The 17,176-nt window shown below is 25.2% G+C and overlaps 2 protein-coding genes across 2 annotated transcripts; one reads left to right on the top strand and one right to left on the bottom strand.

The window, feature by feature from the left end:
* The first annotated feature begins 2,304 nt into the window (after window positions 1-2,304).
* On the top strand, window positions 2,305-3,622 carry LOC145844874 (latrophilin Cirl-like). Its single transcript, XM_082952295.1, has 5 exons — window positions 2,305-2,386; window positions 2,692-2,833; window positions 2,899-3,077; window positions 3,232-3,370; window positions 3,490-3,622. The coding sequence occupies exons 1-5, from the start codon at window positions 2,305-2,307 to the stop codon at window positions 3,620-3,622; spliced, it is 675 nt and encodes a 224-aa protein (XP_082808421.1).
* Window positions 3,623-6,691: 3,069 nt separating this feature from the next.
* LOC145844528 (actin, muscle-type) lies at window positions 6,692-10,695 on the bottom strand. Its single transcript, XM_082951926.1, has 6 exons — window positions 10,557-10,695; window positions 8,361-8,510; window positions 7,817-8,141; window positions 7,549-7,710; window positions 7,289-7,480; window positions 6,692-7,208 (listed from the first exon to the last, which is right to left on the bottom strand). The coding sequence occupies exons 2-6, from the start codon at window positions 8,490-8,492 to the stop codon at window positions 6,883-6,885; spliced, it is 1,137 nt and encodes a 378-aa protein (XP_082808052.1). The 5' UTR covers window positions 8,493-8,510; window positions 10,557-10,695; the 3' UTR covers window positions 6,692-6,882.
* Window positions 10,696-17,176: the final 6,481 nt, after the last annotated feature.

Here is a 17,176-nt window from a genome sequence, read left to right as displayed (position 1 = left end):
CCTACTTAACTGTTGCCCCTGGCAGTTTCGACCACAATAAAATTTTATTTCTTTAATTAGCTTTGATATTCTTTATAGTATCAATTTGGGTATTTCCTTGTATAATAATACATATTTAAGTGTAATATACTTTACTTTTTAAACATATCGTAATTTTAAATTTTGAACCGGTTTTAATAGGTTTTTAACTTAATTATAAAATAAAAAGGTTATTATGGTCTATTTTTTAATGTTTTATTATCGGTGGCTACTTTTGGCTACTTAATTTAGAATTTTTTCAACTAACTTAGTACGAGTAAATATAATTAAATTTCCATTAAAAAAGTGAAAGTTAATATAACACAGTTTGCATATAATGTTTGTTCTTTATTCTTAAGAGCCTAATTGTAAAATTTTGTTGAATGTTTGTTTTTTATAGTATATTCGTTTAATATAAGAACTTAAACTAAATATAAAAGAATATTCTTGGATATATACTAAAATACTTCAATGTTTTTGTTTGTTTTGCTAATTACGATAAAAAGTTATGTTTATCCAGAAGTAAATACTGTTACATGAAAAGTATTACACATTTTAAAACTTACTTTTTTCTACAAATTATTATAAAGTAAATAAATGTTTTTTTAAATATTATAAAATTTTTATAATGCTTTCTAATTATATTTTTAAAACAATGTTACTTTTTTTTTTAATTAATGTTGTTCAAACTGAAAAATTATCTGTAAAACTCTCAAAATAATGTTTATACTATAACAAGTTTAATAAATCTTAAAAAATTATATAAACACGTTTTTCTTTTAAAGTTTGTTTCAAGAAAGTAAGATACATTCAATTTAAGAAGTATCAATAATAAGTTTTTACCTGTAAGCGTTTTTGTAAGATTGTACCATTTTTCTCAATTTTGTTTAACTTAATTTCTATTTATGTAAAAATATTATTCTATAGCTATCATGTTTTTAATCTTTAATTTAAATCTAGTTAAATCATAAAAAAAAGTAGGTTATTATTTGAGTACTATTTATTTTGTATACTAGCTAGTTTTTTATTTACGTCTAAGGAAATTATTGGCGTATATTTTTTAAGTGTATTTTCTGTCTGTTTTCATTGTTTACTTAGTTATAATTAACCTTACAGTCAAATTTTGATATTTACAATTCAATAAATAATAATAGCTTCAACCAAGTTAAGAATATTTTCTACCGAATGCACATCCATATCAGAATTACGGTTCGGTCTATATTTTAGAACTTATAACAAGATATAAAGCATAATTATTTTAAGTTATAAGTTTATTATTAGTAATTGTTCTACCATATAAATAGCGTTTGTTTTATCATTTTAAATTATTCATATATAAGTTTTTTTTTTTTAATTTTCTGTTGTTTTTCTTGTTTAACATTTTTATTCAATTTATTTTAATGTTAGTTCAAAACAGTTTAAAAAAAAATTGGTGTGTAGCTCGGTGACCGAAAGTTCATTATATAAATCATGTGCTTTTAACAAATTGTTGAACGTTGATTTTGTAGTTGTGTTTAAATTAAATATTTAATTCAAACAATTTTTAGCTCTTAAACTTAAACTATAAGCTATTTTTTAGACAGCAATAAAACACATATATTCATATAAAATTGCTTTTCAAAGATACTGTAACAAAAGTTATGAAAACAATTGTGGTTGTTTATGTTATACAACTAACTTCATTATTTAGGTTACACTGCATTAAAATGCAAACAATCTCGAAACAATTTTTAATAAATTTAAAAAATATTACTTTAGTTTTTAAAATTGTAACTAATTCATGTCTAAAATTTTCAAGTTAAATTTTCGAAAGTCTTTTTAATTCAATAAAGAAAATGATTAAAAAACTTAAAACTTTTTTAATATGTATTTTTTGATATCTAGTATAAAATATTATAACTAAAGTATGTTAAAATGCTGTAACATAGTAAACATTAAAAAACATTTTATCAATAAAACTTAATGGTTAAAATCATTTTCACAATAGCTTTCTATAACAGATTAAAAGCTTTTCTTTGAATTTTTAAAAGACAAAATATTCTTGTACATATAACATCTAATACTTATAAATTAAGGGCTAAAGGAGGAAATACCCAAATTGATACTACGTAGAAAATTAAAGCTATTTAAAAAAGTAAAATTTTATTGTGGTTGAAACTGCCAGGGGCAACAGTTAAGTAGGTCGAACTCTTATTTTTTAGTTTCTTCTAAAAAGTATATAAACGGCATACTTTTATATACTGCATAAACGTATTCTATCTTATACTGAATCATTTACTCATAAAAATGAAGACATTTCTGCTAACAGTACTGTCTATAGTTTTTGCAAACTTATGTGTTTCGCAACAACTAATCTCTTCATTAAAGAGTAAGTAATTAATTTTTAGATCATTTTGATAAAATAAATGTAAAAATTGTACTTTATAAGTTGTTTGCTACTTCTAATCAAGTTAAGTGCAATTTAATACTTATTTAAGTTTTTAAATAAAGAACGATAAAAAAACTGTTTAGTAGTTGTCTATACAAAATATTTCTATTAAAATCGAAATCTATAATTATGTTTTTATTTTTTAATTTTCATTAGAAAAAAAGTTAAAATCGTCGCATTAAACAAGTATATTTCATAAATTATGTTAAAAAAATTAGAAAGTTGTTTATAAACAACTTTAACAGTTCCAAAGTTTCCTGTTCCAATCTATCCTCCCTTTTCTCAAAGTAGTCTTGTTTGCGAAGGAAAGTCTCTAAAAATTGATTGCAAGGCAAATGAGAAGATAAAAATTTTCAGTGTTTTCTATGGAAGAAACAACCATAACACGTAAGTGAAGCAATAAAAACAGATAATATTAACTTTAAGTTGTTACTTGAGTGACTTATTTTCAGATGTCCTTCTAAAAACAACAAGTTTCCTGCCGGTGGTTGTGTTTCAAAAACAGCTCCGACTATTGTCAAAAAAAACTGCGATGGTAAAAGCAGCTGTGTTTTAGTTGCTTCTAACTTTGCTTTAGGTGGAGATCCATGTGTTGGAACTTACAAATACCTAATAGTTACATGGGGATGTGGTAATTTGTTATTCAATATTTTTACAAAATTTTACACTAAACTTAAAAACATAACTAATAAGCAAATATTAGCTTCAAAGCTAAATTAGAAACAAGTAAGCAAGTATTGTTAAGTCTTTAATTAAAAATCTATTTTTATAACAAAAGTTCAAAGTCTATTGGACTAAGTTTTTCGACAGAGATAACCCGAGCGGAAAAGGCGACTGGGAAACTCTCAGTAGTCTGAAAGCACAGTATCCTGGACAAATATGTGATAATCCAATCGCAGTAGAAGGTCAACTTACTAACGGAAGGTAATTTTGAAATAAATTACTGAACCACAGTTTTTTACTTACTCTTTGATCGTTTTAAAATAAATAAGTTTTAGTTTAAGCTAAATATTTTGTTTCCAATAATATTTCAATAATTGCAGCCCGATCTCAGTATCAGGAAACTATGTAGAAATGAGCCCTACAAAAGGTTTGGTTTGCCAAAACATTAAGCAGAACAAACAACTTTCGAAATACTGCAAAGACTTTAAAGTTCGCTTTTTGTGTATTGCATGAACTAATTAATATTAAAAAAATGTTATGATTTCGTCAGTAATAAATAATTCAGTTATATGTTGTTGTCATTGTATAAGTTTTTAGACACGGTAAAACAGTCGATGTTCAAAAGTATTGTCTAAAGACGTGGTTTATAGAAAAGTATGATCATAAACTTTATGTACAAAAGAGTGTGCCCAACATGAATTATTATAAAAAAACACAAGGCATTTATATAATCTCTGCCACAAATACTTTAAATTTGGTTTGTTTTAAATCAATTTAAGTTCTTCTGTGCACCTAAACTTATGCAAGACATACTATTATTCATTAAAATTTTAAAATCGTACAGAAGTGTAAAAATTAATTAACTAATAGTTAAACATTACAGGAGTTTTTAAAAGTAAAATTTTGTATATTTTGAAAAATTTTATTAGTACTAAATTCACCTTTTACCTTTAATACAGAATTTCTGTCTAAGTTTTATACAAGTTAAATCTACAAACAACCTTTTTATTATAGTTCATTTAAACATATTTTGAAAAAAAATTAAAGTTTTGTATTTGAAAGTAATGTATTTCAAAAATAAAGATAACTGCAAAATTGTGCTGTTAGCATTATTTTAAGATCAATTATTTGAAAATAATCTAGATGTTGGTATAATATTTTTTAAATAATTGCAACTCTTTAAAGTATTGAATTAAGTTTAACATAAAAAATTGTATGTAACGTCATGATTGATATATGTCATACTTTTAGTATATTTTAAAGTATCAACATAATGCACAAACAGATTATGGGTTTAATTGACAACAGCTCTAAATTTTTTTACATACAAGTTAAAAACAAGTGATGGGAAAATAATTAAGTTATATTTATTGCGGTAATTTTTTTTTTTGAGTTATACCACAAAGATTTTTTTAAAGTTGAGAAAAATTAGAGCATATTGCATAAGAATGTTAAACAGATCTGTTTCTATTAACAATCAATATTTAAAACTGCTTCGAAAACTGTTTATACTTTTTAAATCTAACCACGCTTTTTAATTGATTGTGCTATTTCAATGACATAATACCTGGTTAGCTTTATAAAAAAGTGTAGAATTTCAATGAAATCCAAACAAATACAGCTTAAATAACAAAGAAAAGTAGAATAGCGGATTCAGTTTAATACTGTTGCCTTTACTTACAGCAGTAATAAAAAAAATTGACCTTAAAGGTCTTCAAATACATAGTAAATATATTTTCACAAGACAACGTTTGTTTTTTGAAAAAAATGTTTGACTAGTTTTCAAAAGTAGGCTAAGCTCGTCAGTTACTTTTTATTTCACAAAAACGTTTTGTTATCTATACATATATATATATATATATATATATAATTTGTTAGAAAAATAAGATTTTAAAAATACTGGTACACGTGTTTCATAAGACTAGACGCCTTAATCATCAGCCAGCTAAATTTAAAATAAAAATCACTTTGCTAAACATAGATGCAAAAGTTATACAAAAAAACAAAAAACACTATGACGTAATTTGTGCATCACAAAAATTCAGAACAAAAATCGATCTACCATCTAACTTTCAAGATTCTATATTATTATTATTATTCTAATAATAGAATTCTATTTGAATAAGAATTGAAAATGTTTGTTTTTTAATAAACGAAAAATCTCTTCAAAGCGTTTGTATAAGACTGAGACTGATTTTTTTGATAGTTCTAACCAATTTTTATTTTTATTTATCTAAATTTTAATCATGTCCGGTATTTAAAACTAAAAGAGGAAAACTACCTTTATCCCATTTTAATTTATAAGTTTTTTTCATTGACTATGTATATAAAACTCTCAAAAGTTTAAGTGCTACTGGGTATTATAAAACTCGCTCATTGAATAAAAAAATAATAATAAATCAATAAAAGTATAAATTATAAATAAATACCAGCAGTAGTAATTATTTGAAGTTGGAGAGATAATAAATCACCTATTATGCAAAATACAACTCTTGTTTTACAAACGTTAGCTATTAACTAATAACAAGCAAATAAAATAAATTTCAATTAAAAAAATATCTTACTCTGTAATAAAACCAAACAATATATTAGTGTAATATTTTCTAGTTTAATTAAAAATTTAAAACACTTCACTGATTAAATTCTAACAAAACGTTTATTTTAATGTAAGTTATGAGTGTTTGTAGACTTTTAAATGAAAACTAAATTTCCAAAAAATAATCTCAATTTTTTTAAAACCTTCTATTGTGTGTTGGTTTGTTACTCAAATTATTTTTGTTTTGTGTCAATTTCAAAAGAAACTCTTTTTTACTTTAGATGAAACATCATAAAAAATATTTATGTTACAGATGTTGATTTTAATATCTTAGTTTGTGATTTAGAAATTATAAATTTGTAAAGAAACTTAGCACTTTTCAAAACGTTACTTTTATTAAATATTTTTAAAGAAAAAAATAACAACTTTAGATAGATGAGGTTCTTAGACAACGTGTTAAAGTTTAGCTTTACTTAAACCTTAAACAATTAAGATGCCTTAAAAAGGTAAATATTGTCGTATTGTATTTTTTATTTATAAGTTGTTTTCATAACGTTTCAATATAAGTTAAAGTTGGTGTAATGAGAAACCGCAAGCAAATTTATACTTACTAATACTTAGCAAAAGTAGAATTTTTAAAAACATTTAGTTAAAAAAATAGCAACGGTTAGTCTAACTTTTATTACTAATTAGAGAATGTTTTAAAACTTTTTAAAAGCTTTTCATTTTTTTTAGTCTAAGAAATTTTTTTGTTAAACTTAAACTTTAATCGTTTAGTTTTACAAATTTATTTCAAAAATGCCACTATTAACTAAAATGTTAGTTTTCAAATAGCAATGCTACTTTAGTATTATTCTGAATACAAATAAAGTTGTTTATTCTAATTTTTTTCTTTAAATATAAACTTAGGTATCTATCTCTTAGTTTATAGTTTTAAGTTGAATAACATAACCAAAAAACAAATATTTATTGACTTTATATTGTAGCTTAAAAATCTGTACTAAATATATAGTTTGTTTTATTTAAAATTATGGTACATAAGAAAGCAATTTTTCACTGTAATTTATTGGTGTCTGGTCGACGAAAAAGAATAAGAAGGTAAAAAAAGGAGAAAATCAAACTACGCTAAATTACAAAACAACAATAACGAATATAAGTGTCGGAACAGCGATTTTTTTTGTGTCTTGGCGACTTTTTGTTCTCTTTCTTGCTTTGTTTTGTGGATTTGCTGCGACATTTAGAAGCACTTCCTGTGGACGATGGATGGACCGGCTTCGTCGTACTCTTGCTTTGTGATCCACATCTGTTGGAAGGTGGACAATGAAGCGAGGATGGAGCCTCCGATCCATACGGAGTATTTCCTCTCTGGTGGAGCGATGATCTTGATTTTCATGGTGGACGGGGCGAGGGCAGTGATTTCCTTCTGCATTCTGTCGGCAATACCGGGGTACATGGTGGTACCTCCGGAAAGAACGTTGTTGGCGTACAAGTCTTTACGGATGTCAATGTCGCACTTCATGATGGAGTTGTAGGTAGTTTCGTGGACACCAGATGATTCCATACCTAAAAGTTGATATAAGTTTAGTTGGTATCATTGAAAAACTTTTATGCGAAAAGCAATTACAATTGTATGTAAAACTTACCAATGAAAGATGGTTGGAACATGGTTTCTGGACAACGGAAACGTTCGTTACCAATGGTGATGACTTGACCATCAGGAAGCTCGTAGCTTTTTTCGAGTGAGCTGCTTGAGGCGGCGGTAGCCATCTCTTGTTCGAAGTCAAGGGCAACATAGCAAAGTTTTTCTTTGATGTCACGGACGATTTCACGTTCGGCTAAAGAGGTAAATTGAGTTATAAAAACCGAAAACTTATAAATTTTTACAGTTAAAACCAGTTCTTACCTGTGGTGACGAATGAGTAGCCACGTTCAGTCAGGATTTTCATCAAGTAATCAGTAAGATCGCGACCAGCAAGATCGAGTCTCATGATGGCATGAGGAAGAGCGTAACCTTCATAGATTGGGACGTTGTGAGAAACACCATCACCAGAGTCGAGAACAATACCTATAAATTTTTATTATAAAATTATATTTTAATGCAAACATGTAAGATATTTACAAGTATACTATTTGTTTCAGTGCAAAAAAAAAAGATTTAATAAGATATTTACCGGTGGTACGTCCAGAAGCGTACAATGAGAGGACAGCTTGGATGGCAACGTACATGGCTGGGACATTGAAAGTTTCGAACATGATTTGGGTCATCTTTTCACGGTTAGCTTTTGGGTTGAGAGGAGCTTCAGTGAGGAGCACGGGATGTTCTTCAGGTGCAACACGGAGCTCGTTGTAGAAGGTGTGATGCCAGATTTTTTCCATATCGTCCCAGTTAGTAATGATACCGTGCTCGATTGGGTATTTCAAGGTGAGGATACCTCTCTTGCTCTGTGCTTCATCACCGACGTAGCTGTCTTTTTGACCCATACCGACCATGACACCCTAAATTAAAAAACATAAGTTTAAATTAAGATCTATATAGCATACTTTAGTTTTGGCAAAGTTAAAATTATTTAGCATGAATACAAATGTATATCGATGAATTAACATAAAAAAGATTCTAATGCTTATGTTTTGTTAAATCATGATAAAAGTCTAAAAAAGTTTTAGCCAGAAAACTTTAAAACTAGTATATTCTTGAAAGTATATAATTCTATTAACTTGATGGCGGGGACGTCCAACAATGGATGGGAAGACGGCTCTTGGTGCGTCATCACCGGCGAAACCGGCTTTTACCAATCCTGATCCGTTGTCGCATACCAGGGCGGTTTGTTCTTCTTCTTCATCAGACATTGTTGCAGATTATTTTATCTGAAAGTGTATAAACAGCTATAGACAAAGTAAGTCACTAACTTAAATTAACTGAAAAGTATTTTTGCTAAGCTTAATTATTTTGAAAAACATATAAAGAGAAAAAAGTTTTTAGATTTGAATAACAATATTGAGTCGCAGCCTTAATTTATATAAACAATCAATTTAAAAAAACAAAGCCGCTTATGTTCAACAATATATAAGCATTATCAATGACGTCAGATTACGTAGACAATCATGTCACTTATTGATAATGGAGATACGAATTCCCAGCAGACATGCCACCGCATCAGCTGTCTTTTACTACACTTCCCTATATGGATAGTTATAAACGTTAAATGACGTAAAGCGTGCAGTTCGATGTATGCGTCTAATAATAGAAGGCATCACTTGACCCGTTAATAATTACATAATACGGTTTTTCCTATAACGTCTTTTTATATTACTTAAAAATAAAGTTGAAAAACGGAAACATCACACAATATAATGTTTTTTATTCAAGTGTATTTGAGTTTAGTATGTCCCAAATAATTAAAAACCTAAGCTACTTAAAAATTTGTCGTGTGACAAGAAAGAATAAATGGTGTTGATTAAAATTAGTTAAGCTAAGCTACTTAGTACAATTAAAAACGACAGAAAACATATTGAAAATGATAAATTTCAATTGAAAATTTTATTTTGCCTTTGTTGCTCAACCTATTAAATATGCATGTTCTTTTAAAAAAATATCATTTTTAAGTCTTAACTGTTCCGTAAATTTTTCGGATGTAACATTAAACAAGTTAAAATATTTAAAAACTTTATTTATTAAAAACATTAAAAACTAATACCTTGATTATTTAAACTACACATATTTTTGACGTAGTTTTAAATTTAATTAGCTTTAGCAATTAAAATACATCGAAAGAGTAACTATTTTAAAAAAATTATTTATCTATTAAATTATTACTAATGAAAAAATATAACAAAACTAGCGTAAAACTTTTAAAATAGTTCTTAATCTATTATATTTTTAATTTTGAACAATAGAAAAATTAGTAGTAAAATATTGAAAGCAGTAACAGTTTTTATCGAACATTAAATGACTTATAAAATCAATTCAAGCTCTAGACAAATAGTTTTACATAATGTGATAATCTTTTTATTTAGTTATACTATTCAAATTAAATACTCTAAAAGCTAGTACTACGTTATCTTATGATTAATAATTTTAGGAAACGCTATAAATGAAACTGTAGTGGTGTACTTTTTGTTTTAGTTCTAAATATTTTATTTGTGAGAAGTAACCTAGATTTAATAATAATAGCAAAAACTTACAGTAAAAAAATAGATGAAATTTAATACCAACAGTTTTATTATTACTTATGTATATATAATTTTTGTTTTCTTTTTGTTTTACTAAATATTGTTTGAATATATACTCTTTAAGTTAGAAAAATATCGATTTAATTCTTTAAAAAACAGTTACTTGTATTTAGATCGCTAATAAACTTTAAAATTTAACAAAAGCTTTGCTAATAAATAACTTTAGTTGACAAGTAATGTAGTTCTAGTTTTCTAAAACCGTTAGTAGATAATGAATATTAGTTTTTTAAAAAAGAATTTATTGTAAATTCAACTTGTAAAACGTATACTACAACTTTGTATTGTTCTTATTAATTATCTAAAAACAATTAAGTTGCCTTTAGCTAAACTGACAACTATAGTAATTATTTACAGTATCTAAATAATGAAACAGTTTTTTTTTTTTTTTTAACATTTAAGTATTAATTTAAATTAAAGTTTGAAATAACTGTATTAAAGATACTTTTTTAAACATTCTGTTGAAGAAATCATAATTACTAGCATTAAAACTTTAAGTTTGAAACAAATTGTTCTTTTTCTTATTCTCATAAAACTTTGTAGAAATATTATCAAAATACTCCTAGCAAAAAATAAATAAATACAAGCTAAATCTAGGCAAGAGTTTCAATATCTAAACTAAAGTTTAAGCTCATCGCAGTTACTTTCATAATTTTTCATTACAATCAACAACAAACTGCTAACCGATAAACGCAGGAAGGAAAGAGGCTTGAATGCTCAAATACCAAGTAGATGGATGATATGAGTGCTGCTAGTCACCCCAGCACCGCTTTTATACGGCCGTCGAGAAAAGCGGCTGTCTCTCGTTTTGGCCTTGAGTGAGCTGGCGATGACACGCCAGTCTCTTCAGCCATATTTGGGATCAGAGAGGCTGTGTAGAAGGCTGTAGTTAACACAGACAAATAGGGTGGATGGCGCTCCATACGCACCGTTATCTCGTTGCTCTGCGCGCTGGTGAGAACGCCGCTTCCTTCTAAGCATAATTGTTTTACAACGTATTATCAAGCGTTGAACTTTTGTTTTAAATGACTTTAAAAATTAAATAGTCTGATTTTTTTAATCAAAAATACCAAAAAAGCCAAATAAAAGTAAAGCTGAATAAAAACCTTAATAAGAGCAAATTCATGGTTTAACCTTATAAACTTTAATAAGGATGTTCTTCACTACTAAGTTGATTATCACGGTCACAACGCAAAGCTATTTTAGTTAAATACAAAGCCTTTGCTTTTGTTTAGTTATGGCTATTTTTAAACGTTACAAAACATAAAATTCAGCAAAAAAATGAACTAGCACAATTATTACTTGTTTATATATTAAGTTAACTTTTTATGAAACTATGTAAACTTTTTTTAAAAGTTTAACTGTTAGTATATTTAGAAATTTCTGCAGTTTTCACTATTTTATAATCATTATTATATTTTTAATATTCTTGTACGGCTGTTTTATTGTACATCATTTAAAACAAATTAATTAAAAACAAAAAAATAAGAGAAGCTATGTTATAGCTTGCAAAATACATATCTCACATTAAAAATTTTTAACTAAAAAGCATTGAAAAACGTTTAAAAAATTGTATTAATTTATAAGTAGTTTAAAAATGTTACACTTTAATTTTCTCATAGTACTTTTTTAGTTAACAAAAATTGTTCAAAATAAAAAAAAAGCTGGTTTAACCATTTAAAAATCAAGAGTTGGCTAAATTAGCTTTTTAACACTTTTAAACTAAATTCAATATATTACCTGTTAACCTACATCAATTTGTTAAAGATATATTTTGATTTATAATTGGTTTCTACTTTTCAATCGATTTAGCGAGTGTAAAAATATATTAAAGAAATTACAGTTTTTTTGACTGAAGCCAAATTGATAACATAGAGCAAGACTAACTAATTAGTTTTCATTTCAACAAATGTTTTTTATAAGCTTTTTAAGTCGAAAATATTTAATAACTTATTATTGACTTTGTTCTCCAAAGTTATACAAGCTCTTTAAATTACTTTTAAAACGGTAACTAAATAACTACATATTTAAGTTTACTACGTTTTAATTAAGTTAGGTGTTTTTGATGCTTGTTATGCTAATAAACTATATTTAAAGCTTAGTTATTTAAGCTCTAACAATACAATACTATTTACTTTTAAATTAGTTTACATAAACTACAAAATAAACCTCTTCTACTATTTTTTTCTCAAGTACAAACCAGATGATTACTTTTTTTTACAAACTTGAACTACCATAAAAAATATTAACTTCTTATTGTCAATGTTTAAACAAATATTCTCATGAAACTAAAAATTAGCTTGAAGTTTAAATTCGTACAACAAATCGGTACAACTTTAGTATAACTTAAAACAATTACATTCAAGTTGAAGATCTGAATGACTTAAATTGTCAACTAGACTTTGTTTTGGTATAGTCTTAAATTGTGAAAAGACTTTTTATTCTTGTTCAAAACTATCAACTTCATCACATTAAAACTAAAAACAAGAGTGCCGGAACTGATTCAGATATTTACATAACATGTTTGTGTACTATTTATGTAAAGTTAAACCATTTATTATAAAAATAAGCTAAGGCTTTTTTTCTTAGTTTTATAACTTTTCATATGCTGTAAAATATAATGTCGACTTAAATATAAGTATTTATAGCGATATCTGAACTTGATATCAAAAATAACAATTTTTTGTTACTTTAAAATAAATAAAAAGTTTTGGTCAAAGACCTTTGACCGAAACTTAGCTTGTAAAATAAATTCTTGAAAGAATAAATTCATTATTTCTCCTCCAGTAGTTGAGATCTCTCTATTTGTTTTCTTAAAACCAAAACATATAATAAATAAAAAGTATATAATTTACTTCACGTTCTTCAATCGTTATTTAAGTTTCAGCTGTGTTTAAACATCTGACATATTTTTGAACGCTCTTGAATGTAAATTTGTTAAGTTTTTAAATGAAGGTTTTAATTTTGAACGTTGTATAAATTATAAAATTTATCTTAGTTAAGAGTATACAAAACTATCATTTCAATGTACTTAAACTGATAAGTAATATAAATGCCACGTTTCTTTATTATCTGGTATGATACAAACCAGATAGCTTTGACAATAGGATTTTTTAAGTTATTATATTTTATAAGTTAACGACACTAACAGTCAGTTTCGTAATTAATATTATTAAGTTTTTGTAAAACTTTCAACTTTAGTGTTGTTTGTACTACAGATGAGTAAACCTTCGAAAAAAACGGAACTTAAGTGAAAATGCACTACTTAACCTAAGTTTTTCGAACAATATTATAAGTTTTTAAGTTTGCGTTTAAATTAAGCGATTTGAAACTAGTTTAAAAAAAAAAACTTAAATAGAAAATTATATTTGAAAAAAGTTTTTATTTGTTCTAGCAAATCTATAAATTAAAAAATGTACGTAGTTTATATATTTTTTCAAACTTGTTAACATATTAATTTTAATACAAATGAAAATTCAACCTATTCTTTTAATAAGTGATTAGTTTTATTATACATTTTTATACTGTTTAAACAAACTTTAGTAAATAGTTTAAAAAATCTTTAGCCAAATTAATTTTTTAAGTTAAGAAACATATAAAGCTTTTTATTTATAGTTACAATATCTACTACATATAAAAAAGGCTACAAATATCTATCAAAACTTAATAGTTAATTCTCGCCTTATGTTTTTTAAGCAATCAACTTAGAACTAGCTAATAATTAAATTCAAATAGTTTGTGAAACTTATACTAAAATTTGATTTTAAACTATAGATGGTTGATAAGGTCTAATTATAAAATTAAAATAAATACAAATAAATTATGTTTGTTTCTTTATCTGTTAATAAAAGTGTTTAGAAATTTACTCTTCATTAACAGTTTTTTTAAATAAACTAGAAAAAATAAGGTTAATAAGGACATTTTTGTTTTAATATAATCCGAATTTTCGTGATTTTTTATTTTATTTTACGTTTAGTACCAACCTTGCATATAAAAAAAAAGTATCAATATTCAATACATTCTTAGGCGTGTTGAAAACCTGTTTAAAAATTTAGTAATTTCTGTAAATTCAAGAAAGTAGAAAATGATCCGTTAATACTTCTTCTTGTTCTTCACATTTAGAATTACTTTAAAAGTTTATTTAGTAATTAAAAAAAAAATTTAATCATCTTGTTTTGTGTAACTTTTTTAAACTACAACATTTAAATCAATCAAATTCTACGATAGAAACTAAAGAAATACGTACAATCTATTTTAGTTTGAAGCAAACAATCCCGTGGGACATATTATTTCTAACTGCTCTCAAACGGCATGCCTTTTGTAGATATTTATTTTAGTAGCTTTATGTATCTGTAAGCTGTCGTTTACAAAACTTTGATTTATATCAAATTTAGTTCAGCTTTGCTGAAACACGATTCAAAGTTTTTAATGTTATTCAACAACTTTGCTTGGTTTGAATGATAATGATTTTAATTAGGTGACTTTTTGTAATAACTTTTTAAATATATTATTGAAAAATACAGTAGTTTTAAGTTTAATGTATTGCAATTAAAGAATTTAAACTCTACTATGCTTTAAAATCTTCAGGTAGTATTTTAATGATTATTACAGCAACTTCTTTAAATGGCCATTTGTTTTAGTTTAATTCATAATTTCGTTTTTTTGTATTAGCAATTTAGTTATATTCAAAAGGTTGAGAAAATCGCTATTGATCAAAAAAGCAAATTTTATTTAACATTATTGTATGTAACAGTAGTATTTCTGGCCAACTCAAGTTTAAAATTTAAATTGTTATTATACTTCCAAGTCTTTAAGCTTACTAGTCTTTTTTACTTAACACTTAATTTAACTTAAAGTGTAAAAAAACTGGAACAACAAAAGCTAATGTAGAAAAAACTGAAAACCTTAAATACTTTAAAAAAAACTTTGAGTATTAACTTTCTTTTTTTTAATAACTTTAAAGCTTAAGTAAAATTTACCGTGCATATATTCCAAAAAGTTTTAGATAAATACGTTTATTATTTAAATATGTGGTAAGTTTTTATTGTTTTGTTAAAAACTTATTTTATTATTATATTATAAAATAAATAACTTTAAAAGTATATTAGAGCTTTTATATTTTACGTATAACTTTTACCTGGAAAAAACTAGACTAAACAAAGTAAAAATCTTAACATTTATATGGTAAATTTTGAAATTAAATAGTATTTATTAGATCTGTAATGAAGGGTTTTACAACCTTAGAAATAAGAGATATTAATTTACTGCTTCGACTTAAATTAAGAAGTTAATTAAGAAATTTGATAATCTTCATTAAAAATTATGTCCAAGTTTTTGTCTTAACATAAACCTTAATTTGTATATCTTATATAGCTTATACTATAGCTTATAAAACATAAATTATTTTATTAAAATCAGCACTCTCCTAACTCAACGATTTAAGTCAATCATTAGGAATTGTAAGTTAAAGCAGTAAAGTTTTTTTACTAGCTTTATTTAAATTTAGACTTTTTCCTGTTAACATTATACCTTTATATATTTATACCTTACTTCTTAACTAATAGCAACTAGGTGACAAAAATAATACTGCTAACTTAATTATAAAAAAATGAACTTAAGAAAGTTCATAGAAACAGCTAAAAAAATCATCAGTTTATTTAAAAAATAATCAAAAGCTGTGTAACTTTTGATTAAGAACCCTAAAACGTGACATAATTTGAAAAGTTTACTTTATTAAATTTCAAAAAAGCATTCAAGTTATGAGTTTACTTTTTAAGTGCTACCTTTAAAAGTTTAAACAAACAAAACCTTACAAATACTTTTACATTTTAAACATTAGTACTTTATAATTAACTCAACTTGTTTTACTGAAGTTTAACTTTTTCTGTTACTATTAAAAGCTTTTAATAAATTCTACATTTTTTTAATTCTTAAAAGAAATAAAAAAAAAACTATTAGAAATAATTACTAAAGTATTTTAGCTTGAAAATTTAAAAACCTTATGATTAATTAGTTATAGTAAAAAGATCAATAAGTTTGTACGGATTTTTTAATGTAAGAAAAATTAAAATTTTCTGTACGACTAGTATTAGAAAGAGCACTTGGTTTAGTAAGAGTCTCTTCACAGTATTCTTCAAAAATAAGATGTTTTTGTTACGGACAAATAATGTTTCATAAGTAAATACTAGCTAATTTTTTAAATTTAAATTAAAACGAACAGATTTTATTTTTCAAAAGTTACAAACATCATATTCAATTTATAAAGTATCTGTAAAGTTCTTAATAACTAGTTAAAAAAATTAAAAAACTAAAAATTTTTTAGCTGAAGTTAGACGGAATACATTAAAAATTTAAACATCGTTAACCTACTTTATTTAATTGAACTAAGATTAATGTTTTTATAATGAAGTGGATGGTTTTTTTTGTCCGTGTCTTAACACGATATATATACACCATATATACCATAGTAGATAAATAATTTTAACAATAACTTTGTATACTACATTACTATAAATTTTTTTAAGTTTGATAGATAATAAATTTGTATTTAAAGTAAGAGGTGAACTTAGATATTTTGTTTGGTCAGAAGCAATATTGTCGAAAATAATAAAAAAACGAACTAAGTACAAACAGTTAAAAACTGCTTTTTTAACAATTATTTCAATATTCTCTCGTTATTATGGTCACGTTACTTAAAGGTAAAAAGGCTTTTATGAGCTAATAGACATTTTCTCAAAAAAGTAAAATTTCTTGATTTTTGAATAAGTTTATTTTGTGGAATCTTTAAAAAATACTCTTTTTAATTGGGTCACCTGTTTTGTTTAATTAAGTTTTCATTACATTTTTTTATCAAGTACTTTGCAAACAAGTGAACTTTATTTTGAAAAAACAGTTTAATAATGCTGTTAAGTTATTTACAGTATAGCAAAAAAAAATCAAACGTTTTTATAACAACTTTGTCAAACTTATAAAAAAGAGGTTTTTAATAAAGTTTAACAGTTAATACTAATCAATACAAATATGAATTATATTTCTACTTTATTAAAGAAAACAATTTTCCTAGTTTAAATGTTAGAAGAACAACAAAGAGCTTTTTTAAAATTATACTATACCGAGTTTGTTAAACTTTCACCTGTGATTTCTTTACCCGAAGTAATTTTTGGTAGCTTTTTGAAGCATGTTAGTTTAAGATTATTTTTTAATTTATTCCGATACAATAGTCTTTTGTATGTAACTTCAACACTCTAGTCACTATTTCTGGATTGCAGAGATATTGTTTATGAACAGTAAGGTAAGATTTGATG

The sequence above is a fragment of the Thalia democratica genome, chromosome 9 (assembly GCF_965202585.1).
Source record: "Thalia democratica chromosome 9, ktThaDemo2.hap1.1, whole genome shotgun sequence".
Lineage (NCBI taxonomy): Eukaryota > Metazoa > Chordata > Thaliacea > Salpida > Salpidae > Thalia > Thalia democratica.
The sequence above is the reverse complement of the archived record's forward strand: the minus strand, read 5'-3'. Positions and strand labels throughout refer to the sequence as shown.